Source organism: Oreochromis aureus, linkage group 14 (assembly GCF_013358895.1).
Source record: "Oreochromis aureus strain Israel breed Guangdong linkage group 14, ZZ_aureus, whole genome shotgun sequence".
NCBI classification, from domain to species: domain Eukaryota; kingdom Metazoa; phylum Chordata; class Actinopteri; order Cichliformes; family Cichlidae; genus Oreochromis; species Oreochromis aureus.
This window is the reverse complement of record NC_052955.1, coordinates 570,319-598,136: the sequence shown is the minus strand read 5'-3', so window position 1 is coordinate 598,136 and position 27,818 is coordinate 570,319. Positions and strand designations below refer to the sequence as shown.

Genomic DNA, 27,818 nt, shown 5'->3' with positions numbered 1-27,818 from the left:
TGTCGTTTCACCTCTCCTCACACACACACGTCCTGTCCTCAGGCCTTGTGTTGGCGTCTTGTCTCGCATCACCTTTGACAGAAACAAAACTCCGCTGAGTTTGTAACTTTGAACCTGGAGCTGTGTTTGTGACAGAGAGACAGACAGCAGGACTACAGACAGACACAGAGCTGCTTTATTAACCCGACACGTCTGCGCTTCTCAACAAAATATTTACAGCAGCTGACATCATCAGATCGCAGTGGTGGGGCAGCGTCCAGCTGAAACGGCAGGGCCGAGGGTACGTTTAAGGCTCGTTTGGATTCAGGTAAACACCAGACTCCTGTGATGTCACAGGGCTGAGGTGAGTGTCTGCAGGCAGGAGGTCCTGTCATGTCTGATAAGTTTGTGTTAAAATAAGCACGCGGGACAGATAAGAACGATATGAAACATGATGCTGCGCCCCCAGAGAGGCAGAGCTTAAGGCTTCTCTAAAACCACAGAAGAAGAATCCACACAAACGCAGGCCTGAAGGGCACATGACCCCTCCTCCAGCATCTCCTCATCACGACGCTTCTTAAGGATACTTCCTGGACTCCACAGATCACTTCATACAAGACATAAATATCTGACCTGCTACAGTTGCTGTTACCCGGGTAACGCAGCCCCTTCCCCCTCAGGTGTCCACACTTTTCTGATGAAGTCACAGAGTTCCTGCTCAGCAGCCTGAAGTAAAGTCATTAAAGGGTTAAACGTGTCAGAGACCAGAGGACGCTGTGATTGGTCTGCTGCCGGCTCACAGGTGGGCACCTCAGTCCTGCAGACTGGACCTGGGTCACTGACGAGTTTCAAAGCGGAGATACACCTCGGACAGCGACTGACACGGCTTGTGATGAGAGTCTTCACGTTCTGATGCTCAGACACTCAAACCTACAGTGATGTTCTGGCTCCACCTGTTCTGGCTCCTCCTCCGGCAGTGAAATCAGGTTGGGAGCTTCTCTGACCTCCTGAAACGTGACACAGATGGTCACGAGCTGCTGAACGCTCTTTCTGTGTTTCCTGAACATTTCAACAGTCTGCAGGAACACAAACGTCCTGAATGATAAACCCCGCCCTCCTTGACCTCCTGCTGACTGGCTGGTGGGTGGGGTGACAAGGCACTGTGAGGTCATGTAATTGGTGGTTTCTCCTAAAATCCTGGGTGTCTGGGTTCAGTGAGGTTACTGAAAACCAGCACAGACCGATCCAAGTCCAATCACAGCGAGTCCTGGACCTGCGTCTGTAGGCTGAGGCGCTGGGCCAGGGTCAGAGGTCAGGCAGGTGAGGTCGTGAATAGCAGCACAGGTAAACAGGAGAGCAGGCAGCTGTTGCTGGACAACAAAAAGAAAAAAGAAAAACAGTCAGTGAAACCTGCAAACAGAGCTCAGAGTCAGTGAAGACCACAGTGTTCATCAAGCTAATGTTAGCTTTTCAGCTTGTGCTAATGTTCCTGAGATAGCATTAGCAAGTAGCTGTGAGTTAGCTGCGCTGCAGAAACGTGCTGATGTTTCCCAGACGGCACAGCAATGTGTTGACCTCAAACATTCGCCCCATGGGTGGTGGCCCATCTACACCTATACCTACAGTTACATTATAAAATTCAGCGTGTAGGCTGCTACAAACATGTTCAGTGTTGAAAAAATGATCCCTGCATTCCTAGCTCCATGTATGACGGGTTTCAGTACTTCATGTCTTATCACTGTGTCCAGGGGCCCGTTCTTCGTACCTCGCTAAGTAAGTTAGCCGGATTTGAATGTTGACGATTTCGCGTGATCTTGGATCGTTCGGTTCTCCGAAGCTCATCTGGGACTTGCTGTCATAGCAACAGATCCGTAAGCGTAAACCTGCTCGGGAGCAGGCTTACTTTATGTAAACAGGATTAGATCGCAGCCACTCAGGTATGTCCGCTGCAGTTATACGAAAGCAAGAGCGATATTTCGCCACTGTTTTACCATAAATAAATATTATCAATGTAACTAAAGATAATGCAGTATTTGATTCTGTTATTGATTTCATACAGATACATACAGGTCATTTCCGAAAAAAGGGAAATGTACTATTAATCATTCTATTACATGTAGTAGATCATGTCAGATGTAATTCATATTTTAGAGTAGTAATAGTAAATTACTACGTGCAATCAAGATGAGAGACCACGGCTATAAAAGCGAAGGTGGATTTGGGAAGTCTGTCGCAGCCATGTCCTGTCCGTTTGTACGCTGCAAGATTGATAAGGAGAGTTTACAGAATTTAGCGTATATTGCGGGATAGACAGGATCCTTTAGCTCAGCGCGACGGTGTGCTCATAGAGAGATATCGATTCTCCCGTGAGGGTATTATTTACTTTCTTCCTCTCTCTCTCTCTCTCTCTCTATATATATATATATACTTACTGTACTGTATATACTTACTCCCGACTTACTGTGCATGCTTCAGTCACCCCTTGCATGGGAACAGGTAAAAGTGATGGAGTGTTATGTCAAACTACACACAAAAAACCCACAATGTCAATAAATGTCACAGTACAAAAAGGGGTGTGACGAGGGGTGCAGGACCACCACCTGTCTTTATTTGCTCTGCCCTTTTCTTGGTTGCTGTTATAAACAAACAAACAGATTATTCCAGGGTCTCTTGTCATAGACTAAAAGCAATATAAGTGATAAATATTACCATTCTGTAGAATATTCTTATATTTCACTTTTACTTTTTCCCATGTTCTAGTGGGTCCTGTTGTGGCTCTAATGTGAAAGAGGATATGATGTAATATAATATAATGTGGTATAATATAATATCACATGATATAATGTAATATCATGGATCACTTACGAGTTTAATTTGTCAGCAACTTTCTGCCAGCCCTCTCCCTTGCTTTTGCAGCCTTTGCAGTGTTCCCCTGCGCTTTAATTAAACTCTGAAACTCCTGATATCCCTCAATCAAGAGTTCTTGCTCTGCTGCCGTGAAATACTGAGTGCACTCCTTCGACATCTTCGCCGACCAATCACAGGGTCGCCGATCAATGTTTCTACTATCGATGCGTAGCCCCTTTTAAGCCACCCAGTGATCTCAGATTACTTCATCCAGCTATACTAATCGTCAACAACAGGTGTGTTCGGAGAACCGGATTAGCGAGCTCAAAGTTAGCGCGATGATTTGATCTTGGATGTAGTAAGCGAGGTACGAAGAACGGGCCCCTGGTTTTTCACTGCACTATCCAGCCACACCAGTCATCATCTCCAAGCAGGTAAGCTACACTCACCCGGCGAGAAAGCCACATTGGCACTGCCAATGGCAATGGCACTTAACTGTCCACTGTGGGGGTCATGCACAGAGAGGTGGAACGTAGGCAGAGCAGCACTACGACGGAGAAACGACCCCTTCCCTATGACAAAGACACACACCTACCCTACATCAGAGCTAGCACCAGCTACACAACACACACAGCATGATTTACTGACTATGTTCTCTGTAATGGCAAAGTCGATGATAGACGCTGCTGTCTGGGTTGGTTCCTAACATTAGCTGATAAAGTTGGATCAGTCAGTCCTGAGACTTGGGACGAATCAGACACTTTTACCATGTGACAAAGACAACACAGAGTCTGTTAGCGCCAAGCTAACATTAGCCAGAACATCAGGTTGTTCATTTAAAGCAGCAGTCACCTGGCAGCAGTTAGGCCTCGCTGGCACTGCTGTTCCTGTTCAGCTCTCTGATGCCCTGCAGGATCCTCTTCATGTGGCCCACCTTCGTCACACCGAGGTCCTGCACACACCAGAGGAGGTCAGCGAGGCTGGGCAGGCACTTCCCTCTGTCAGCCAACCTCCACCACCATCCATCACATCTCCACCATCCACCCATCACATCTCCACCATCCATCCATCACATCTCCACCATCTACCCATCACATCTCCACCATCATCCATCACATCTCCACCATCCACCCATCACATCTCCACCACCACCCATCACATCTCCACCATCCACCCATCACATCTCCACCACCACCCATCACATCTCCACCATCCACCCATCACATCTCCACCACCACCCATCACATCTCCACCATCCACCCATCACATCACCACCATCCATCCATCACATCACCACCATCCATCCATCACATCACCACCATCCACCCATCACATCTCCACCATCCACCCATCACATCTCCTCCACCATCCACCCATCACATCTCCACCACCATCCATCACATCTCCACCATCCACCCATCACATCTCCACCATCCATCCATCACATCTCCACCATCTACCCATAACATCTCCACCATCTACCCATCACATCTCCACCACCACCCATCACATCTCCACCATCCACCCATCACATCTCCACCACCATCCACCACATCTCCACCATCCACCCATCACATCTCCACCATCCATCCATCACATCTCCACCATCTACCCATCACATCTCCACCATCCACCCATCACATCTCCACCACCACCCATCACATCTCCACCATCCACCCATCACATCTCCACCACCATCCATCACATCTCCACCATCCACCCATCACATCTCCACCATCCATCCATCACATCTCCACCATCCACCCATCACATCTCCACCACCATCCACCACATCTCCACCATCCACCCATCACATCTCCACCATCCATCCATCACATCTCCACCATCTACCCATCACATCTCCACCATCCACCCATCACATCTCCACCACCACCCATCACATCTCCACCATCCACCCATCACATCTCCACCACCATCCACCACATCTCCACCACCATCCATCACATCACCACCATCCACCCATCACCACCACCATCCACCCATCACATCTCCACCATCCACCCATCACATCTCCACCACCACCCATCACATCTCCACCATCCACCCATCACATCTCCACCATCTACCCATCACATCTCCACCATCCACCCATCACATCTCCACCACCATCCACCACATCTCCACCACCATCCATCACATCACCACCATCCACCCATCACATCTCCACCATCCATCCATCACATCAGCACCACCCATCCATCACATCAGCACCACCCATCCATCACATCAGCACCACCCATCGCATCTCCACCATCCACCCACCACATCACATCACCATCCATCCATCACATCACCACCACCCATCCATCACATCTCCACCATCCATCCATCACATCACCACCACCCATCCATCACATCACCACCACCCATCCATCACATCAGCACCACCCATCGCATCTCCACCATCCACCCACCACATCACCACCATCCATCCATCACATCTCCACCATCCATCCATCATATCACCATCATCCATCCATCACATCACCACCACCCATCGCATCTCCACCATCCACCCACCACATCACCACCATCCATCCATCACATCTCCACCATCCATCCATCACATCACCACCATCCACCCATCACATCTCCACCATCACCATCCACCATCCACCCATCGCATCTCCACCATCCATCTATCCATGCCACATCAACCTACACCTATCAGCAGTTAGCGGTGACCTAGCGCCGTACCTTTAGGTCCCTCCTCTCCAGGTGGATGAGCTCAGCTCCGCGGACGTCGTGTCCAATAAAGATGTCTTTATACTCAGTGAGACACAAAAAGTCCAGCCATGCCCCCACCTCTTCTGTCCCCCACTGGTGAACTGAGACATCAACAGGAAGTGGTTCAGACAGACAGAAAACACCACCAACAGTGATTTAATAAAATGCCATGACTATAGCATCCTCGGTGAATTTAATCCCACAGAGAGAGACAGATGTTACCTGGCAGAGAGAACGTGGCGCATGTTTCTTTGTTCTTGTTGTTCTTCTCCTTCTTGAACTTTGGGACGAGGCGGAACTTGGCGCTCCGACTGCGCTTTGGAAAATCTGTCAGTGGACCCTGAGAGACAGGCAGGCAGAGATGTTTGCCATTAAATGTGTTCACGCTTCCTGGGTAGGGATGGGTATCGAAACCCGGTTCTTGTTGAGAACCGGTTCCCACTGTTTCAATTAATTGGAATTGTTTGCCATTTTTACAAATGATTCCCTTATCGATTCCAGTCGCCCCGAATGACGTCACCGCGTTGCGGAGCGTCATTTACCTGGCAGGGCGCCTAAGCGGCTCAAACGCTCAAGTTTGGTTATACTGGAACGGATGACAACAGGGCAACTTGCAATACTTACAAAGTAGATATTTCATTTAAAGGAGGAAACACTACGAATATGCAAAAGCATTTGCTCACAAAACACACGATGACCTTAAATGAATGTCGTGTTTTTAATTCCGCTCCGGACTCGTGAATCTCAACCCAGCAGCAGCGGTAACGTTTGCACGTCCTCTTCCGTTAATGCAGCAGGTAAATAATCAGCTAACAGTGCATATTATGTTAGCGCGACCTGCCTTATTACAAAACCTGCCATTACTGTGCATTTAGGTGACCATGATGAGACAGACAGAGTCTGGCTGGCAGTTCTCGCTGCAGTCTACCGGTAGCGTCTCCTTTCAGGCCAGGATAGACGAATGTCACCGAGCAGTGACTAAGTTTGTGGTCAAAGGCTTGCACCCATTTGCCACAGCAGATGCCCCCGATTTTCAGTAAGTGAATGTGTTTAATTGTAGGCAGGGACATTACTGGATATTCTTGTGTAATTGCTACAGAATAATTTATGTTATACTTTGTTATTGCTACAGAAGAATATTTATTTTATTGTTTTACATTTACATTTTTTTTTCCTGGGGACCCTGTGACACCCCATTGAAGAGCCGTAGGCTGTGGATCTCTTAAGATCTCACTGTTGGGTTTGTAAGGCCATGTTACTCCTAAATTTCTATCTTGTTCAAAGAGAAGATATAAAACAAAGTTCTAAGCTAATCGACATAAGTGTTCTCCTTTTTTAAAGAGAATCGATAAGAGAATCGAATCGTTAAACAGAATCAAAAATGGAATCAGAATCGTGAAAATCTTATCAATACCCATCCCTAGTCCTGGGTTGGTGCTTTTCATATTCCCACCCGCTAAACACCCCGAGGTGGTTTGGTTAGGTGATGCACTGGGTGTTTCTTCTTCACTCACTATGTGCTAATAGACCTCTCTGCATTGAATCATATCTGTTATTAATCTCTGTCTCTCTTCCACAGCATGACTTTATCCTGTCTTCCTTCTCTCACCCCAACCAATCACAGCAGATGGCCCCGCCCCTCCCTGAGCCTGGTTCTGCCGGAGGTTTCTTCCTGTTAAAAGGGAGTTTTTCCTTCCCACTGTCGCCAAAGTGCTTGCTCATAGGGGGTCATATGATTGTTGGGTTTTTCTCTGTATGTATTATTGTAGGGTCTACCTTACAATATAAAGCACCTTGAGGCGACTGTTGTTGTGATTTGGCGCTGTGTAAATAAAACTGAACTGAATTACCTCATGGTCTGATGGGTCAATAACTGGACACAACCAGGGAACATCAGCCAGGCGGGGGAGCTGCTGAGCCACAGAACTCAGAGCTGCATTCAGTTGTTCCTGCTGAGGAGGATCCAGCTGCTGCACAGACAGACACACAATGTTAGGACTGGACCACTAGGACCAGGCTTTTTTTTGTTTTTTTGGTGTGGTTACCCATGAACAATCAGAGTAAACACTGCATTGCTGTGTAACAGATAAAGATAAAGCCTAAGGTTTCTAACATTCTGGGATAAAGTGAAGGACCAAAGTAGTTACCATGGACATCTTTCCAGACAGGAGAAGTTCAGTCTCACTGACCAAAGCTTTGACGTTGCTGACCATCTGAATGACCACGCTGCAGCTCAGAGCCTGCAGACAAACAGTGATACTTAACACAGCTGAAGGCTCAAGAACTTACGTGAACGACAGAAAAGGTAAGAGCAGCTGTCGTACCCTGGAGCTCTTGGAGTCGGCGTAGACTACGTCCATGGCCTTTGAACTGGCGTTGACAGCGTGAGCCAGTTCCTGTTCCATGCTGTGGTGAGACTGAGCGACCTCACGGATGCTGAAACGCCACAAACACATTCAGGTACTCACAACAGGAACACAGAGGTCGACCCTGAGGTTGTTTTTCCACAGAATCAGACCAAATCCATCTGTTTATTGAGTTGCGGTAGGACGACAGGTCCTACCAAAGGATTCAAACCAGTTCCTGCTGTGAGGCAACGGTTCTAACCACTGTGACACCGCCACGTCGTTTCACTACATGGACTATGTTATCAAAAGTAAAAACATTGATTCTGGGAGCAGTGGGGAATACTGGGTGGGTCTCACCTGTGGATGAGCACTCCAGCTGCCTGACCGAACTCGCTTATGAGCGTCGCCTCTTCCTCGGAGACGATCTCAGGCTGGGAGGACAGCGGTGGCTGAGGTGGCGCCCGGGGAAACTCGCACTTCTGTTTGTCCTCCCAGGACTTCAGGGTGTTCTCAAACGCCTGAAACACAGACATGAGCTGAAAACCTCCGCCGGGCCGGATCGGGACTCCCAGAAGAACCCAGAGCTGCTGCACTTACTCGGTCTCGGGTCAGGGTCTGGGTCCGGTTCTTATGGATGATCTTTATGTACCCCGGAGGCTGGATCCATGCTTCCCCGTCCACCTGAACCGGGACACCCTCATCGCCCAGGATTGTGATCTTCACAGTCCGACACTGAGAGGGAGGGGGTGACAGTTACAGACAAGTAGGTGGGTGGATTGGACAGGTAGGTAGGTAGGTGGGTAGGTGGGTACCTGAGCGATGCGGTGATGCTGCAAGTTGATGACTCGGGACACGGCCATCTGCATGCTGCCAAAAACGGCCACCACCTCCAGGATCTTATCATCGAAGGATGGAGCTGTGAAGGTCTGACAGAAACATACAGGGCGAGTCATCGCCGCTCAACTACTAGTAACCACCAGACAACTTCCTGTTCCACAGCGGGCGCTCACAACGACCGCAGCTACGGAAATGCCGACCTTCACATGAGACGTGTGGGCACATGAAACGTTCAGTACTACAGTAATGTATTACTTCTTAAGTACTTTTTAAACAATTTTCAGCATCAACATGTTCACACGAGTACAGACAGACAGGTGGAGGAGGTGGAGGTCTTACATCATCCTCTTTGGTTCCTCCCCAGAAGTTGGTCCCACCTGCGTAGCTCGGGATGTTCAGCACAGCGATTCCCTGCAGACTGGGCAGAGGGATTGGCCGACCATCGCACTGAAACACACACACACAGTGTCACGCGTGTTACCAGCTAATGTCACTACAGGAACACGGTAAGAAGTGGAGTGACAGGTCAGGTGGTTCACAGAGCAGGTGTGTTTCTGCTCTGAGGACCTAAGAGGAAGCAGGAAGTTGTCGTGCCCCTTCGTGCCCCTCCCAGCCGGCTGCAGGGTGTTTTAACTACGTCCATTTATAAAAAATACTGTGAAGAAAACTGAACTCGGCCTCAAAGACCCTGAAGACATTCATGACGTCATGAAGGTCAGTGTGAGTTTACTGAGGAGGCAGCAGAGCGTGAGGGACTTCCTGGTTCTGCTCTCACCTCCAGGAGGACTCTCTGCTCGAGGTTCTTGTAGGTTCTGTGCAGCAGCTCCTTGGTTCCTAACACTCCGTACCACATCATGTTCTTGGTGCGACTCCTGCAGATCAGGACACATCTGAGTCAGTTAGCGCTCTCTGAGCTCACCATGCCGCCGTCACCGTGCTCGCTCCTACCTGCACTTCTCTGGATGCTCATCTCGTTTGTTGTTGAAGTCCAGAGAGATTTTGGCGTCCAGTCCGATACCGAAGTAGTTGTTCATGACACACTTCTCAGTGTAGCAGTCCCTGACACACACACACACACACACACACACACACACACACACACACACACACAGCAGGGTTAATGAGAGCATGTGTGGACGTGGCAAGGACCTTATGATGCAGTCATGGAGCCTCACATGTTGTCGGGGTCGCAGCTGAATGGGTCGGCGTTGACCAACAATCGGCTGATGACGGAGCTGCTGGACAGAGAGCCTGCAACACACACACACACACACACACACACACACACACACACACACACACACACACACACAGGCATCACTACTGGCATCATAAATACACACTTTAAGGAGTCAGACCTGCTGGCCTGTTACCTGGATACAGGATCTTTGTGTTGAGCATAGGCATGTTGTCCCGGCTTCCTGTCTGGACAGGAAGTGATGCGGAGCTGCCCAGCGGTAGGCCGCCTTTGCTGATGAGCTTCTCACAGGGCGTCTTACTGACTGAAGACAGAAAACAAAGCGTGAGTGTGTGGCGGCCGTCCCGTGAGGAAAGCACGCTTTGGATGTCTCTGACCTCTGCGAGCGCCGCGATGCTTGGAGCTGTAGGACGAGTGCAGGGACGTCTTGTCCTCCTCGGTGTCCTCCTCCTCGTCCTCCTCCACCAGCCCCTCCTCCTCGGCCCGGCTCAGAGAGAAGACCTGCTGCTGCTGAGTCTGAGCGTTCTGCTCATCCACCGCTGCAAACACAGAAGCAGCTCAGCTCGTTCGCACCACGTTCTTCTTCTGGGTTTAGCCTGTAAATCTCGTCCCTGTGCTGTAAATACAGGGACTCTGGGCCTGCTGTACAAACCTGACCCAAACATCAGCAGTCCCCTCACATTACACTGATAAAATTATCAGAGCTGGTCATTTACTGATTTCTAAAGTGACCCAACTCATCAAGCTTCCTGGCCCGGTTTCCTGAATCTGGAGCAACATGGTTAACCATCACAGATGGTGTGTTCTGTAGCTGCGGTCTGTCTGTGGACAGAGTCTAACAACAAACCTGAGGCCGAGCTGTTCTGCAGCAGCAGACATTGAGATCTGATCCTGGATCAGTGCGTTTCTCATTTCTGTAACTTAGCCCAGCTTCAACCTGTGGGAGGAACTGATGAGCTTTTACCCAAATTTTTCAGAAGGACAGAAAATCTCATTTTTCCCTTTAATTGCATGTCATACAGCCCCTCGATCCATCATCTGAAATAAACCTGTTATCACTCTTTAAAGCCCTCCTCCCCAAACGCCTGCTTTCCTCTGATAGGCCAGCCTGTGGAAGCCTCCTAAGGGGCAGCTGTACTGACTGTAGCTGAGTATCCACAGCCTCATAGAGATTTGACATCACTGAGCTGTATCTGAACAGCACCTCTGTGAAACCACCACACCTGTTCAGGTGAGTCCTGACCATGACGGGCTCACCTTTCTCCGTGTGCTCGATGATCTGCCGGATGGCCTTCTTCAGACTGTTGGCTCTCAGCATCAGCTGCTCTCGAGGTTTAAAAATGGCAGCTGCTACCACAGAGGAGGAGGAGGAGGTGGAAGGGGTGGGGCGTGAAGAGCAGGTGGAACTGGGCAGAAAGTGAGGAGGAGGAGGAAGATGAAGAGGAGGCAGCACAAGTCCCACCTCGACCTCCTCCTGCTCCTCAGCAATGGTTGGGGGAGGAGCTGGAGGGAGCACGGAGGACGCCTGAGACTCCTCATTCAGAGTCTTCAGCAGGGAGTCCAACTTCTCCTTCAGCACACCGCACTGAGACAGAAAACACAAGTCATCAAACACAGACTCGAGTCGTCAAACGGAGGCTGTGGCCCAATCCAGCGACCGCACGCTTCGGAGTACGCATTTTGAGACCGATTACGTCACAGCGATGCGATGACGGCTGTCCCAATCCGAAGTGTACTCCAAATGCGGTCACCAAATGCGCCGTCGATTTCCCCAAATTTGAAGTGTGGTCCGGTGCACGCTTCGTGGCCCCATATATCCCACAATTCATAGCGCGGCGGTGGGTGTGGATAATTTTGCCGACAAAAAACGGCGGATGGCTGAAGCAGGGCGGCCGAAGAGTGAACTTTTAAAAGTAAGTACTGAATATTATGTCACTCATTTATGTGCAAATGTTTAATAACTAAGAACATTAAAACATTACTGTTGGCCACATGTCGGCAGAGTTATGTGACATTAGTGACGTTTGTACTAACTTGGTTTTAAAGCCTTGATTTTAAAATATACGCCGTTCAATAGTCGACCTTAATCTCACAGAGAATGTGATGATTTTATGGATAATTAAAGTCAGTCATATATCCACAAACACAACAAGCTGAAAGTCAGTGATGCTGCTCGGTTTGCAGTCCTGAATATGACGGCACAAGCAGGATCCACTGCACTGTTAATGTTAGACTGACAGACTGTTCCCTGTTTGTGAAGGACTGCTAGGAAAGTTTAACATAACTAATTGTCTGTCCTGAATCAGTCTTATTAGGTAATGTTCAAATAATGTGATCATCCCAGTGTTTTCAGTGTGGGAGAAAGTACTCAGGCACCTTCAAGTTACACACAGCATGAAGAGGCAGCAACAAGTTTAATATTCAGAAACCTAAAGTATGTATCAGCAGTGTTTTCAGTGTGGGAGAAAGTACTGCAGAATGGAGCTAAAAAAAGGCAAATGTTTGTTTCAGTTCTATGAAGCTTTGAGTATTTTCAGGATTAGTAGCACTGCTGTGTTTGTTGCATCATATTGCTGTAATTGTTTATATGCTTTATATATTCTGAGGTAAGTTGATCTATAGTGTTACATCATATTCTATAAGGATGTTATGTGTTTGTAGACTTTCTGCCCAGTTTGACCCATTTAGCAGAAGTCAGCCTGTTTAAGGCTCTGATATCTATTCTGTATGACTTAAAGCAGTTATGACATGGTCTGATTTTCTCACCCAATAAAGGAATATTTCATATATCAGTCTGATCTTCATTCTATCAGAAACAGTTATCACAGCTCGTACATTTTCTTTTTACACATATATGTAAGCTTTGGGCCAAATTTAGTAATGCCAGCATACTGAAGGAACAATATTTGTCTCTTATATATAATACATCTGTATATACACTGTCAGAGATACTTGAGTGTCTTTGAGTGAAGATTTAAGGTGATAGGAAATATAAATAAATGCAACTTGAATCTTTACTGAAGCTCAGTATTTGACACAGAGTTCAAACTCACTGCTGTGATAACTAATAATGATTAATATGATAACTATAATATTGGCCATATTATATTTACATTAGCAAAGTGAGATGATTTTAGTCTCATGAACAACATGAGCTAATTGTTATTTACTAACTAATCTTAAAATGACTTCAGTACAGGAATGAAACCCAACTATCATGTTTTACAGTCCTGTGGTCTCAGCCTCAGATGCTCAACTAATCAAAGCTCATGTAGAAACAAACAAACAAATGAACAAAAGATTTTCTCCTTCATTTCTGTCAAAAAATGCTGTATGAAACGTTTCTCGCGGTTAGTATCATGGTTGCTAGGCAACCTGAGCAGCGTGACGAAGGCTAGACCGTCCCATTTCACACGCCTCGCACTTTCGCACTTCTTGTACTTCCTAGTACGCGAACTGCGCGTACTCTGAAGCGTGCGGTCGCTGGATTGGGACACAGCCACAGACACGAGTCATGACTGAAGAATCATGACTCGTGGCTTTTCAGTCGTGGTACCTTCTTGGCCATGGCCTCCGACTCCTCCGAACTCTCCGTGTTCTTCTCGTAAGCTTTGCCAACCCGGGCCACAAAGTCCTTCACTGTCTCACAAAGAACTCTGCAATGAACCACACAAACACCACCGTTACTCAAACACACCCGGGACACGACAGAGATGGCTGCGCAGGTGGGTGGGCGTACTTGGCCGAGGAGATAACCACCGAGTGCTGGTCAGAGGTCAGGATCTTGGACAGGTGAGCAGCCACTGAGTCCTCATAGGTGAGAATGTGCTGGACCTGGATTAGAGGATGGAAACACTTGAGTCAGAGGAGTCTGTTCGTTGTTCCTCCTGATTCAGCAGCACGACACTTTCAAAATAAAATCACGGTGTCTTCTGTCAGCGTCAGAGCAGCCATTGGATTGACTCCGCCCCTCTTTGCTCACGTTCAGCACAAGCTCAGCCACAATCACGGAAACATATCGAGTTACTCATCATTAGGTTGCTAGGTAACAATGCAGCTCTGTCATCACTGCTGCCCCGGTTATTGACTATTGTCTTATTGATGATGATCTGATTAACTAATATTAAAACCTGCCAAAGCTGGACAACTGGCACAAACCAGAAAAAGGCAGTTTGCTCATAAAGCCTCATCCAACCATGCTAAGCCTCTGAATACTTTTATACTCTTTGTAAATGAGCGGCTTTGGTTTGTTCCACCAGAGGAAAGAATCACAGACACACCCACAGACACCCAAAACCCACACACGACCAATGCAGAGGTTAATGAGATTGGCCACACCCATTCTTCATCAGAGCAGTGCTGAGGTCTCACCTCAGAGTCATCGCTGCAGTCCTCGGTGACAGTGGATGCAGAGTGTTGCCGTGGAAACTTAGTCTCATAGACCATGATGCTCCACCTGGAACAGGAAGACAGAAAGGCGCGGTTTATCTGAGCTACAGCCCGGACCCGTAGGCCGTCCCCACCCTCGTGTGACATCAGATAACTGGTCACCTGTCGAGCATCTTGGTGCTGGCTCTCTCCAGTTTCTCCAGAATTTGAGGGAGTTGGGTGTCATCGTCGCAGGCCGAACCCCAGCCCAGAACCCGGGCAAGGTCGTTCCCGGTCCCCAGAGGAAGAACGCCGAGCTGACACTGAAACACAGAGTCACACGGTCAGCGGTGAGCACGGCGGGAGGCAGAGCACGAGTTAACCTGCGAGCTCGTACCTGTTTGTGCAGTGTGAGCATATCGATCTCAGACAGCACCCAGCCAACGCTGCCATCTCCTCCACACACCAGGATCCTGAAGGTATCGAACTTCTGGAACAGCCGCAGACTGACACACACACGCACAGAGGTGTGAACTTTCATGTCAAACATACTGTGTGTTACTGTGTTTTTGTCTGTGTGCGTCTGTGTGCGTCGCACCCCAGGTGAGGCCCTCCATTCATCAGGTCAAACACCTGCGCCGGATTCAGCAGCTGCTTGAAGCGCCGCAGGAACTTCACGCCCTGATTGTCTCCACTTTTAGAGTTAACGAAGACCAACAGAGGACTGGTGCAGGACGGAGGACACGACGCCTTCCAGAAACCTGCACACACACACACACACACACACACACACACACACATCAGCTGTTGGTCTGCTGTGGGTTAGTGGGGCGCTGGTTTGTGTCGACCTCCTGCAGACAGACGTGGGCGGTGCTGGCTCTGGTGCTGCTGACACACCATCACACATTAAAACCTCTGTAACCGCCGCCGCTGAGGCCCTTTGCTGTCTTATTTCAGCCTGCACAGAACAAAATGAGTGGGTCTGCTGCAGAGACCAGTGAGGGTGGCGAGCTTTTTAAACGGTTGTCAGACCACAACTTTTATGGTTTGTACTGGTGTCAAAGGTCGTCTTTGTGGGGGAAGAGTCGGCATTCTGACATCTTCAAAGTTTATGGCACAGAGCTCAACGTTTCTCTGTGAGGAGACACGTTCATGGTGTGGATGAACCTGCCGGCTGCATTCCTGTTTACTGAGCTCACTCTCATCTTTATTGTCTTTAATCGCAGTTTCGAGATGTTCTTTCTTGTGGGATGAATAAAGCTGTGTTTAGTTCTCTGATGTGTCCGTTTTTACCGCCATTTTAATGAAGCTCCAGCACAGACGTACAGGTACAGAGACGGAGATGTGGCCGCACCCATCATTCAGGAGAACATTGACTGTGCGATCATGTTGCAATGCAGAGGCTTCACTGTGTGTGTTACTGACATCAGGGGACATAAGAAGGAAACCTGCAGGGTCCATCAGCGTGAGGCTGGGATGGTGATGGTGGTAATGTTAGTGTTTATAATGATGATGGTGATGGTGGGGATGACAGCTGTGTGAGCAGATCTGCAGTGAGTGTGTTTGGCCTGCGGGGGGCAGCGGGGGGCTCAGACTGACAGAAGCACACTCACCGTCTGAGTCGATGCTGTTGAGCGCCGTCGGAGGGATGACGGACACTTTGCACTGACCGAGGGGACACTTGGAGGACAGCTGCTCCTTACAGCTGGAGTGCACCTGTGGAGACAGCTCACCTGTTGACACATCTGACATCTGACCTCTGACGTGTGTGTGTGTGTGTGTGTGTGTGTGTGTGTCTCTCACCATTGCTTTACACCACAGACACCTCCAGTCCTGCAGCCGCAACACACTGCCGCACGTTTTATCACACACGGTGCACTTGGCTGACACCGGCAGGTTTCCCTCCAACCACTGATGAGGCATTGACACCTGAGCACAGAGGTCAGAGGTCAGAGGTGAGGCGTTCCCTGACTCAGAAGAGACAGGAAGACAGGACATCTGTGCTGTGTGTCTCACCCCGTCCTCATCCTCAATGATGTCCTTCCCGATAGAAGCCAGCGTTGTCCACTTACAGTTGTTGGTGGCTCTGACTGCACACCGTTTATGAGCCTTAAATTTACACACTGAAACAAACACACACACACACACACACACACACAGGTCAAATTATCCTGCAGCTCAGCTACAAACTGCAGAGCACAGCCCCTGAGCTGGAGCTGTCTGCTGATAGCATTCATCCTCACAGCTTTCCTTTATTGGACTGTAACAAAGCTTTTATCTGAAGGATGCAGTCTGCCTGCATGCTGACTTCAGCCCTTACTGCAACTGCACGTGTACACAGGTGGAGGTGGGTGGAGCACACTGAGCTCCAAGTTTGCTGATCAGGAACAGGCTGCTGCTCACAAACAGCACTCCTCACTGCCACAATAACCGCTCTTTGCTCTGCACCGTGTGTGTATGTGTGTGTGCACTTGTGTACCTTCACAGGAGAGGCCATGTGACGTGACCCCTGACAGAGCCTCCCTGCACACATTGCAGTACGTGGGTCTGGCGTGGGAGCAGGCGTACCAGTTGTGCATCCCACTGAAGTGGTCCATGCTGTACTGGGTGGACTGGGACACACACACACAGTGAGCGGGCTGCACAGAGACCAGTCTCTGTATACTGGGATGGTGGGGACGGGACTGACCTCATAGTTCTGTCTGTTCTGGATGCTGCGCAGCGCTGTCATCCACTCCTCCATCTCTTTCCTGTTGTCTGCACAAAGGATGAGGCGCCGACAGGGCGTGATCACCTGAAACACAGGTACACAGGTGCGTACATCACGGTGCATTCACAGTTCACAGTCAGATGTAGGAGTTTCGGATGTCACACTTCAAACTTTAATTAATAAGATGTCAAATCATGAGGACACAGCTGGAAGCTTGAAGAGCAGCTGCCCTCATAACTCTGTGTGTGTGACTGTGTGTGTGTGTGTGTGTGTGTGTGTGTGTGACTGTGTGTGTGTGTGTGTGTGTCTGTGTGTGTGTGTGTGTGTGTGTGTGTGTGTGTGTGTGTGTGTGACTGTGTGTGTGTGTGTGTGTGTGTGTGTGTGTGTGTGTGTGTGTGTGTGTGTGTGTGTGTGTGTGTGTGTGTGTGTGTGACCTCATGATCAGCTACTCTACAATGAAGCTTCTGTTCCCACAATGACAGAAATAGACCCAACGAAGAAAGCCTTATCAGGTATGCAGTGCTCTCTCTCACACACACACACACACACACACACAGTGCCTCTCTCACACACACACACACACACACACACACACACACACACACACACACACACACACACACACACACACACACACACACACAGTTTCCTGGTGCCTCTGTAACTCTGCTCCTCCTCAGGTTGTGTCGCAGGTGTGGTGCATGCTGGGAAACGCGCTCAGACTGCTGCAGGGTCTGATGAGAGGCTACATCCTGACTGGATCAGTTTTGCTCCTGCTGTTGCAGAGTTTCCTTAACTTTTATTCCCAGACTCTGCGTGTCTGGGAATAAAAGCACACGAGGCTCAGTCCGAACACTCTGGGAATGATCAGGATTCCGTGTCAGAGCTCAGTCACATCCCAACAAAGCCTTGTTTCAGGACCCAACCACAGAATCTGCACCACAGGCTCGGCCGTCACACAGAGAGCATCGCAGGACGTCTGGATATCTAGGAGCAGACTTCCTCGCCCGGTCTGCTGACACCTGATTGGTCAGGAGAGCTCGCAGCGTGGTGCCAGATGGAGAGGAGGAATCCCAGAATCAGCCGTCAGTGGTCACGTAAACCCGACGAACAGGAAGAGCGAGCACGGAGCGCGGGACCACCAGCTGCCGACTGGACTTTGACACTGTGGGATGAGTCCACACAGACAGAAACACTCTGTGTGAGATCTGGCCCGGGTTGGGCTGCAGCTGTGACAGCTTTCGTGAGGAAAGGCCGCAGAACATCTAGAACTGTTACAATTATTCTAGGCTCCTCCCCCTGTAAGACAACTTTCTTGTGATTGGCTGGCGTTGGGAAGCCTGCAGATTACATATGAGGAGCCGCAGCGTTATTTTGTATTTTGTTTTAATTTTGCGTTAAGTCGTTCCTGCAGATGCGTGGAGCCGCTCAGCCTCGGTCTGCACAGCTGCTGTTGGCAAACGAGCATCACAGACAGGAAGTGACATCATGCCATCGCACACAATTGACCTCTGTGAGCACAAACAGAGGCAGCAGTGTTTCCTGCCCCTCCCCCACCGAAGCCACCAGAGCGGCTGTGCATGAGCCACAGTTCACAATAATCCTCCTTTGTGTGATCAGGGCACATGGGCAAAGGAAGCATTTAAGATGAGATATTTTGTCGACAAAACGAAAGCTCGATTAAATGGTAAATGGCCTGGTGGTGGTCAGAGGGCCCGGTGGCGCCAGTGTCCGGCAGCCTCGCCTGTATAGTGCTTTACTTAGTCCCTAAGGACCCCAAAGTGCTTTACACAACCAGTCATCCACCCATTCACACACTGGTGATGGCAAGCTACATTGTAGCCACAGCCACCCTGGGGTGCACTGACAGAGGCGAGGCTGCCGGACACTGGCGCCACCTGGCCCTCTGACCACCACCAGTAGGCAACGGGTGAAGTGTCTTGCCCAAGGACACAACGACCGAGACTGTCGGAGCCGGGGCTTGAACCGGCAACCTTCCGATTATAAGACGAACTCCCAACTCTTGAGCCACGATCGCCCTAAGCGGCATCGCTCTGCTTCCACCATCTGACTAACGGCGAGCGCTGACGGAGACCGCCCGGCCCACTTGGGTCAGCGTTGCTGAGGCTCAGAGCAAAACATGCGTGAAGGCCCGGAGGAGAGACGTCACTAATAACAGCGGGAAGGATCTGACGCAGCGGTGAGTCAGGAAACGTGAAGCTGGTCAGCTGTCGGTGACATCATGACCTTCTGACCAATAGCTGACTTACCGCGTCCTGATGAAAGTCCGGCTCAGAGTCCTGATCCTGGTTCTGGTCTGCTGTCGTCTCTGCCTCACTCTGACTATTTCTCCCTGCACCGGCCCCGCCTACTTCCTTTTCTATGACTCACGCCTACTGTCGTCATGCCAACCCCCCACCCCCAGCCAATCCAACCAGCAAGAAGGAGGAGTGTGTGTGTGTGTGTCAGCTGTGTTCATGTGACTGTGTATTTTTAGCACACAGACTGTTATTATACCGACCACACACACACACACACACACACACACACACACACACACAAACACACACACACAGACACAAACACACACACACACACACACACACAGACACAAACACACAGACACACAGACACACACACACACACAGGCTCTTTAAACAAACTTCAAAGGCCTCAATTACAGGAAATGACTTCACTCGCCAAAATAAGACGCTCTCTTCCTGTTTGAGTCCGTTGTGTGACTAAAACAGAAACTCTGATGAGCACAAACAGCTCCGAGCATCAAAGCAACAACAGCACGAAACACACGAAATGGATTCAGTTAGAAACACAAGAAAAACTGAAGATTATTCAACACATTTCAAAATTTATAAGAAAAAAAATCTGTGAAAAATGTTAAAAACAGAAAAATAGAAATAAATAAATAAATTAGAACAAATATGTTTCTGCTGAAAACACACACACACACACACACACACACACAGACACAAACACACACAGAGACACAACACACACACACACACACACACACACACACAAAATCAGGTTTTTAATGGACGCCAGCAACACACACAGACACACACAGACACACACAGACACAAACACACACACACACACACCAGACACACAGACAGACACACACACAGAGACACACACACACACACGATGAGTGAAAGATGTAACTCAGCCACGCCTGCCTCCAGTTACTGATCAGCTGATTAGAAAGACAGAGTGTGAATTAAACAGGAATCTATCCTGAGGTCACTTCCTGTAGTGTAACCACACAGAGCAGGAACAGCGGCCCGTGTGGGGACTATTTTCAGCGGCGGATGAACCTGGCCGTGCTGCTGCAAGTTTAAGACTCACGGTGAAGCTGTTGTTGACGTTTTTGGTGCTGGACTCGGCCACGCTGGCGTCCGTCAGGTCGACTTCGTCAAAGATGATGGACTGCAGACACACAGAGAGGGTCATGCTCACACGTGTGTCCTGAGAACACAGCCCAGCACCTGAGCAGTGGGGCGGGGCTCACCTTGGCGGTCTGAGCGTAGTACAGCGTCCTCCCTCTCAGCTTGAAGTATCGCTGCTTCCAGCGCTGGAACGAGCTCGTCTGTTTCAGCAGGTTCCCCTCCTTCAGCACCGTCTGAAACACACACACACACACACCTGTGAGCACAGACTACGCCTCTTCTGGCTTTCTTCTTGCTCAAGCTGAAAGTGTGTAAATCTTGTGTAAAGCTGCACAGCTTTAAATAAAGTTGGAAGTGTCTGAATGTTTCTGGCTGCTGAGGCATGGGACAGCAGGAAACAGTGGAGTGCGGCTTCCTGTCAATGTCCCACATGACTCACTCTCCATCTTTGTCCCATACTCTCAATAGAACGCCTGTGCTGCCTTCGGGGGCTGTGGGAAATTCCAGACTTCACATAACCACTGCAAGAGCAGAGGCATTAAACCTGTGATTTATCTCCTCGTTTCCATGCTTTTATTTTGAAAAGTTAAAAAACCTCCCTCTTGTATGTCTGTCACAATTATTATTGACATTATTCTAATTTTCTCTCATTTTCAGGGTTTAAAGAGATTTGATCCTGCAATATCCCATCTGCCCCCCCGCGCCCCCCCCCCGTCACATTCCTATTTAAGATTTTATTTATTTAATCACTAGTGTGTACATATATTTACATATATATATTTAGTCAGTGAACTGAAAATCTCTTTTTTTGTTTTACTACATCTTATTAATATTTTGCTCTTTACTATTTTTTTTATTTATTTTTTATTATTTTCTTTTCTACTGTAGCATTCTGCTGAGTGACTGTCTTCTGCTTGTCAAACACATTTCATTGTAATGTTAACCCTGGGCTAAGTTGCATATGACAAATAAAACTGAAAACTGAAACTGATCCTCCTCCAGAACCATTGCAGTTCTTCCTGGAGTCTCTGCAGCCAATCAGAGTTCAGCATGATATAGTGCTTTCATTGGCTGTATCCCAATTCAGGGTCTGCAGCCTTAAAGGCCGTATTTTAAGGCCGATTATGTCACAGCGACGCGACGAAGGCTGTCCCAATTTGAAGGCCGCTCGAAATGCAGCCTGAAATGCGTCCTTCATTTCCCTGAATTTTAAGGATGTGGCGGTGTAGACTTCGTGGCCCAACATGAAATATGAAATAAAATTTATTTTCGGTCAACAACAACAACAACAGATTATAATTTTACATAAAAGTACTCAATCAAACAGTAACAGAAAAAGGAATAGGCTGAAGCCTTGTGGCTTATAATTATCCTATCACTTACCCCCATAGGAATAATCAAATCCTTAACCAAGAAAATAAATAGCATTGATAAATAAGTTACATAACAGTTTGAAAAGAAATCAATGATAAATCAATAAATTAAATCAACACAAAGTTATTCATCAAACCAAATTTCTATAACCCTGTATGATACAAATTTTTAAAATCTTCCTGAAAAATGACAAAGAAAAACACATCTTCAGTTCATCATTAAGTCCAGTCCATAATCTCACTCCCCAAACTGACACACATCTATACTTAACATTGGTTCTCACTTTAGGTATTTCAAACACATAAGACCCCCTCAAATCGTATTTTCCACCTCTTAGTTGAAACATACTTAAAATACAAATTGGAACATTCTTTTTCATCACTCGAAATATCATTTCTAAAGTTTTAGAATATATAATGTCCATGAATTTTAACATAGATGATCCTACAAAAAACTGGTTGGTGGACTCCCTATATCCAACTTTATTTATTATTCTAATAGCTCTTTTTTGCAATTTAAATATTGAATCCAAATATGTTTTGTATGTGTTCCCCCAAATTTCTGCACAATAGGTCATATAAGGCAAACAAAGGGAAGTATACAATAAATAAAGGCAGTTCTTATTCAAAGCATCTCTTGTTTTATAAAGAATAGAAATAGAATATCCCAGACTTCATAGCGCGGCGGTGGGTGTGGATAATTTTGCCGCAGACGGCAGAAGCGGAGTGGCCAAAGAGTAAACTTTTACAAAGTAAGTACTGAATATTATGTCACTTATTTATGTGCAAATGTTTAATAACGAGGAACAATTAAACATTACTGTTGGCCACATGTCGGCAGAGTTATGTGACATTAGTGATGTTTGTACTAACTTGGTTTTAAGCCTTGACTTTAAAATATACGCCGTTCAATAGTCGACCTTAATCTCACAGAGAATGTGATGATTTTATGGATAATTAAAGTCAGTCATATATCCACAAACACAACAAGCTGAAAGTCAGTGATGCTGCTCGGTTTGCAGTCCTGAATATGACGGCACAAGCAGGATTCACTGCACTGTTAATGTTAGCTATGTTATATTGCTGCCTCTGTTCGGTGGTGTCGAGCCAAACGGACTTTAACGTGTGTTTGAACGAGCTGACGGTTCACTCGTTAAGCTGAAAGAAAGATGCTTTAATCACAGGAGTCACACATGTGTCCACTGGACCATCTGGGAACTCTTCTTGTTTAGCACTCGTAATAACACAAACACTAAATCCTCCTTCTCTTGTGCTGTTTTGTAGCAGTGTGTACACCTGAGACTGTCACCTGTCTGTCTGTCCTGCACTCTCTCTCTGTTTCTTCTCTCTGATTGTGGAATAAAAGTATGAACATGTATTTATAAGTTACACTTGTGTTTGAATCCTGCAGCTTATCACACATTTGATTTCCATGTGTGACGACTGCAAGTGTCCAGAGTGAGGACAGACTGAGGGACCCACTGCTGCACATCATCTGTGAGGCTTTGCACCCCTGATGATCCACCAGGACAAACTCAGCAGTGTGTGAGGAAGAGGAGGAGGAAGAGCCAGCAGCAGCTGACAGATGGAGAGAATAGACAGACTGTTCCCTGTTTGTGAAGGACTGCTAGGAAAGTTTAACATAACTAATTGTCTGTCCTGAATCAGTCTTATTAGGTAATGTTCAAATAATGTTATCATCCCAGTGTTTTCAGTGTGGGAGAAAGTACTCAGGGCCTTCAAGTTACACACTATGAAAGGCAGCAACAAGTTTAATATTCAGAAACCTAAAGTATGTATCAGCAGCAGAATGGAGCTAAAAATAAATGTTTGTTTCAGTTCTATGAAGCTTTGAGTATTTTGGATTAGTAGCACTGCTGTGTTTGTTGCATCATATTGCTGTAATTGTTTATATGCTTTATATATTCTGAGGTAAGTTGATCTATAGTGTTACATCATATTCTATAAGGATGTTATGTGTTTGTAGACTTTCTGCCCAGTTTGACCCATTTAGCAGAAGTCTTGAGGACCGTTAAGGCTGCAGACACTGAATTGGGATACAGCCATTGTTACCCGAGCACAGCAGACCATGGATCAGGGCTCTCAAACTGAAACGAGCTGTGGGCCACTGCTGGCACTGTCATCTCATTGGAGGACACTTTAGCGCTCAAGTAGTACAAAACAAACAAACGTCACAAATATTACTGAAAATGTTTTGTTTTGTTAAATTTCAAATATTGTATAGCAAGACTAAACTGTGTCTGTGCACACACACGCAGCACTGCTGCTGTCATTGTGTTTGTATGTAACAAACTGCAGACATAAGTGTGCGCATGAGTTTGTGAGTCTGTCACTGCACTCACACAGCCTCAGCATGTTTGTGCTCTCTGCTCATGTTGGATTCAGATTCAATCACTTTTGGATTTTGCAAGAACTTATTTTAACAAAAAGTCACTTCAGGGGTCAAAGTGCATTATGTTTCTGCACATCAAGGTACACAAGACTAATTGTAAAGACTGCGTTTGCTTTCAGGCCTTCACGTGTTCGAACCAGGGCTGGGTTTAAAAAAATCGATTTGAGTTTGAATAAAGCGTCTTTGATTCATTAAATCCTGAATGAGTTTTACATATAAATATTTTATCAGAAACATCAGAATCTCAGGTTCAAGCTCACAAAACTATTTCGGCAAACAGCTCAAACGATTAAAGAGCAGGTAAAAACAGTAACCACAGAGCGTGGATCGTCCACAGACACGCCGTCGGGGCTGAAAGTCGACTGCTCACAGATTCTGAAGCTGCAGGTTTCGTCACTCTGACCAAAACTGACTGAACCAGCAGCAAAAGAAGATCAAACTACGCTTCACGTTTGATAAACATGCTCATTAACTCCCTCTGACTTTGGCTGCTTTACTTCCTGCACAGCTCTCTCTCTCAGTGCACTCAGAGACCAGTTTACACCGCTCTCTGTGAGTGGGATTACGTCACCGGAGGCCCCTCTGTAGCAGGAACCACGCCTCATACACCTGCACCTCACTCACCTGTGTCCTGCTCATCACTGATGCTTACTGCCCTGAAAACCAGAACCTGTCTTTGGTCAGCTCTGTAGGTCGAAGGAAGCGCCTCACAGTGAGCTTTCAGGAATCCGGGTTTGTTTGTTTGTTTGTTTTTTAAACTGTTTCCTAATGGAGCTGCTTTAAGATCGTCTGACAACACGATGTCCACATTTCCGAGGTTTTAGCCTGCCCGTAAAGGCAGCAGTATGAAAAACGATCAATAATCAATAAAAGTGTAATCTGTCACGTACTGATCAGCGGTGCCGGGTTGAGTTCCCGCTCTTCTCTATCGCAGTTAAGTTCCAGCTGATTTTACCGGAAAACCGGCCGTTACGTGTCGACCGTGATGGGACCGTTATGTGTCACAGAGCTAAAGCTAACGTAGCGCCGCCTCAGCCCCCTCTGTCCACCCCGCAGCAGCATGCGCCTCTAGGCCACCAGCGGTAGGAAACACCGATGTCTCACCGCGGGCCCAAATCTTTCCGTTATCAGGAGTGAGCTCGCCCAGTTACCGGTGTGTGTTACCGGTTTGAACTCGCGACGTTTCTCTGTTGTTTCCGTGAGTTTTACCGGCGTCTCCGCTGACTTTATGCCGTTTCTGCCCTAATTAGGTTTAACTGAAGCTTCACAGATGGTGAAAAAACCGGACCAGTCAGATTCCCTGTTTACACCCGGTCATCTCCTGAAACTCGGTATCTGACTACAGCGTTTCCCGTTATGTGGTTTACCGGGAGAGATGGTCTAAGAGCTGTGGCGCTTACCCCAAAAAGCACAGTTTTCCCAGGGACGCTGAAGCCTGGGCTCCGAACTCCGTTTAAAATCCGTCAGATTTAAAGTGACACCAATCTTTGGACTACGGGAGCACGGGCCAAAGACAGTACACCGGTTTGAAGTGCAAACGCGTCCGGTCTTCAGTTCGGCGTTACCAGCATCCAGGCCACAACTCACACTTGTGTTTTAAAGGCAAAGATAGCGCCGCCCGCAGCGGCCAGTGGAGGACGGCTGTCCGGGAAAGAGACGTCAGAGCGGCGCTGAAACCGGCTCTATGAACGACACACATCATGTTCTCTGCGCGCCGGAGTATCCGACGGTCGATGTCTGGTCCGAACATGTCTCACTCTAACAATAAACCGGCTGCTTACCGCTAGAAAGAGGGACCGGCTTTTAAAGAGTCAGATTTTTACAGGGAGTTCTGCGGGCCGGTGAGCCGGTGGACAGCGCCGTGCCCTCGGGCTGCGTGTGGCCCTGCGCCGCTGAATGAGTGCCGCCGCTGACCGCCGGCTATGCGCCAGGAGCCCCGGATGTTAGCACACGTACCTTGCTGCGGATCTGGCCGGACGTCGACACTTTTCGGATGAGTTTCTGCGGAGTTCCGGGCTCCTGTTCCGGCTCACTGTCCGATGACTCGTCCGGGCACCGGGCCGCGGCGGACTCCGGTCCCCCTGCCTCCGCCATCCTGCCATCAGACCCCCGGTGTCTAACGCTAGGGGAAGCACCGCCCCCCAGCGGCAGAGACCGGGCAGCACAGCGGAGCCGACCCCTGGTGGTCACTCGGTGACATTACAATAACACGAGTTATCCGCTGGCGTGAAAACAGCCTGAACTCAGCGGAGAGGGTTTGATGGTCCACCGAGCTCCGACAGGCCTGTGTGACCCACAGCATCCCCGCCTCTTACCTGAAAAGGTTAGGTGGGTTACACCTAACCTTTTCACTAAATCACTTTTCACTAAATCTGCGAGGGCGAGCTCGCTCCCACACGCCAGAGACTCAGGTGTACTCTTAGGTGAACTGAGTCGTTTTTTATTTTATTTCTTAGGCCGAATTTCCAAACCAAACAAAGTTCAAGCCTTTGGCTCAAACACAGAAAACAGCCATACAGTGGTGTTGAGTCAGTAGCAAAGGAATAGAGAAAAAAAACATATAAATGATATGAAAGAAGAGGAAAACTAAATAATCATAAAATAAAAGAGGGGTTTGAGCATCTTTGAGTCCAGTAAGGAAATACATTTCAGGGCTTTTGTGTCCAGATCTGGAAAATACTTTGAGCCGATCCTTCCACGCACAGAAGTGGGGCTCGGACTGTTGCTAAAATAATCACATTATTCAGTCCAGATTTTTGTCTTTCATTAATACTCCAGTTTTAGTCCACATCATAAACAGAACATAGAAATGTTTTAGAACAAAGCCAACTTTGAGAATTGGTCCAAACTCACAGACTAAGTTAGGCTGTAATAAAATATTTTCCACAGTCTCAGTGTCATCTTCAAGGAATCCACAGAAACGTCTTCCAGTTCAGCCTAACGTGTGAAAACTGAGAAAACTCGTTCACAAGTTTAAATTCATCGATGTCGTATTTGTTGGCCTCCTAATCTCCACTGAAAATAACATATTTCCTTTTCAGTTTGCCAGGCTAGCGTTTTGTTGACAAAAGGTTTTTTATTAATCGATTTTTGTCTTCCCTCTCTCGCTGGATACCTTCAACAGTTCTCGGTCTCACTTCTACAACAAGGTTAGAATATCTCACAATCTGTTGAACCATTGTGTTAAAGGGTACCGGGACGATCTTCATACCTGTATTGTCCATGAAGTGAGTCACGGACCATGGTGCTTTTTGCTCCCAGGTATCCAAAAACTGTGATTTTCTGTTAGTACCAATGTATCCTTAGTTTCACTTGAGTGTATTATGTGTTGTGAACTCATGCTTGTATAGTAAGCTCCAGTACAGGAGAGCTTGTTGGTGGAACTTTGACAGCTTTGTGGGCACTTTGAGAATATCATGGTAGAGAAAGTCAATACCTCCTAATTTCTGTGTCTGACAAAAGAGCTCAGCCATCATAGTTTAAGGCTCCGTTCATAACCCTAAAATCTAAACTCCTCTACACTCTTAACCCTATCAGCTCGTCTCCTGTAGAGACGTTTATTATTTTTCCGAATGAAATTCAAATTCACG

General features: G+C 47.7%; 1 protein-coding gene across 3 annotated transcripts; it reads right to left on the bottom strand.

Annotated features, from left to right (window-relative positions):
• Positions 1–153: 153 nt before the first annotated feature.
• On the bottom strand, positions 154–26,350 carry LOC116335327 (diacylglycerol kinase delta). Of its 3 annotated transcripts, none has more exons than XM_039622664.1 (31): positions 26,185–26,350; positions 20,565–20,675; positions 20,402–20,482; positions 17,015–17,119; positions 16,805–16,937; positions 16,342–16,448; positions 16,129–16,254; positions 15,939–16,041; positions 14,924–15,086; positions 14,723–14,831; positions 14,509–14,648; positions 14,329–14,413; positions 13,697–13,791; positions 13,514–13,613; positions 11,215–11,542; positions 10,335–10,496; positions 10,133–10,261; positions 9,935–10,010; positions 9,708–9,818; positions 9,535–9,631; positions 9,099–9,206; positions 8,735–8,848; positions 8,520–8,654; positions 8,280–8,440; positions 7,899–8,010; positions 7,722–7,814; positions 7,425–7,544; positions 5,797–5,914; positions 5,545–5,675; positions 3,679–3,778; positions 154–1,349 (listed from the first exon to the last, which is right to left on the bottom strand). In XM_039622664.1, exons 1-30 carry the CDS (start codon positions 26,320–26,322, stop codon positions 3,689–3,691), a joined length of 3,681 nt encoding a protein of 1,226 aa, XP_039478598.1. In that variant the 5' UTR covers positions 26,323–26,350; the 3' UTR covers positions 154–1,349; positions 3,679–3,688. The 3 variants fall into 3 exon arrangements, with proteins under 3 accessions (XP_039478598.1, XP_039478599.1, XP_039478600.1); XM_039622665.1 differs by lacking the exon at positions 26,185–26,350 and adding an exon at positions 20,882–20,900; XM_039622666.1 differs by lacking the exons at positions 20,402–20,482; positions 20,565–20,675; positions 26,185–26,350 and adding an exon at positions 19,306–19,392.
• Between the last annotated feature and the right edge of the window lie 1,468 nt (positions 26,351–27,818).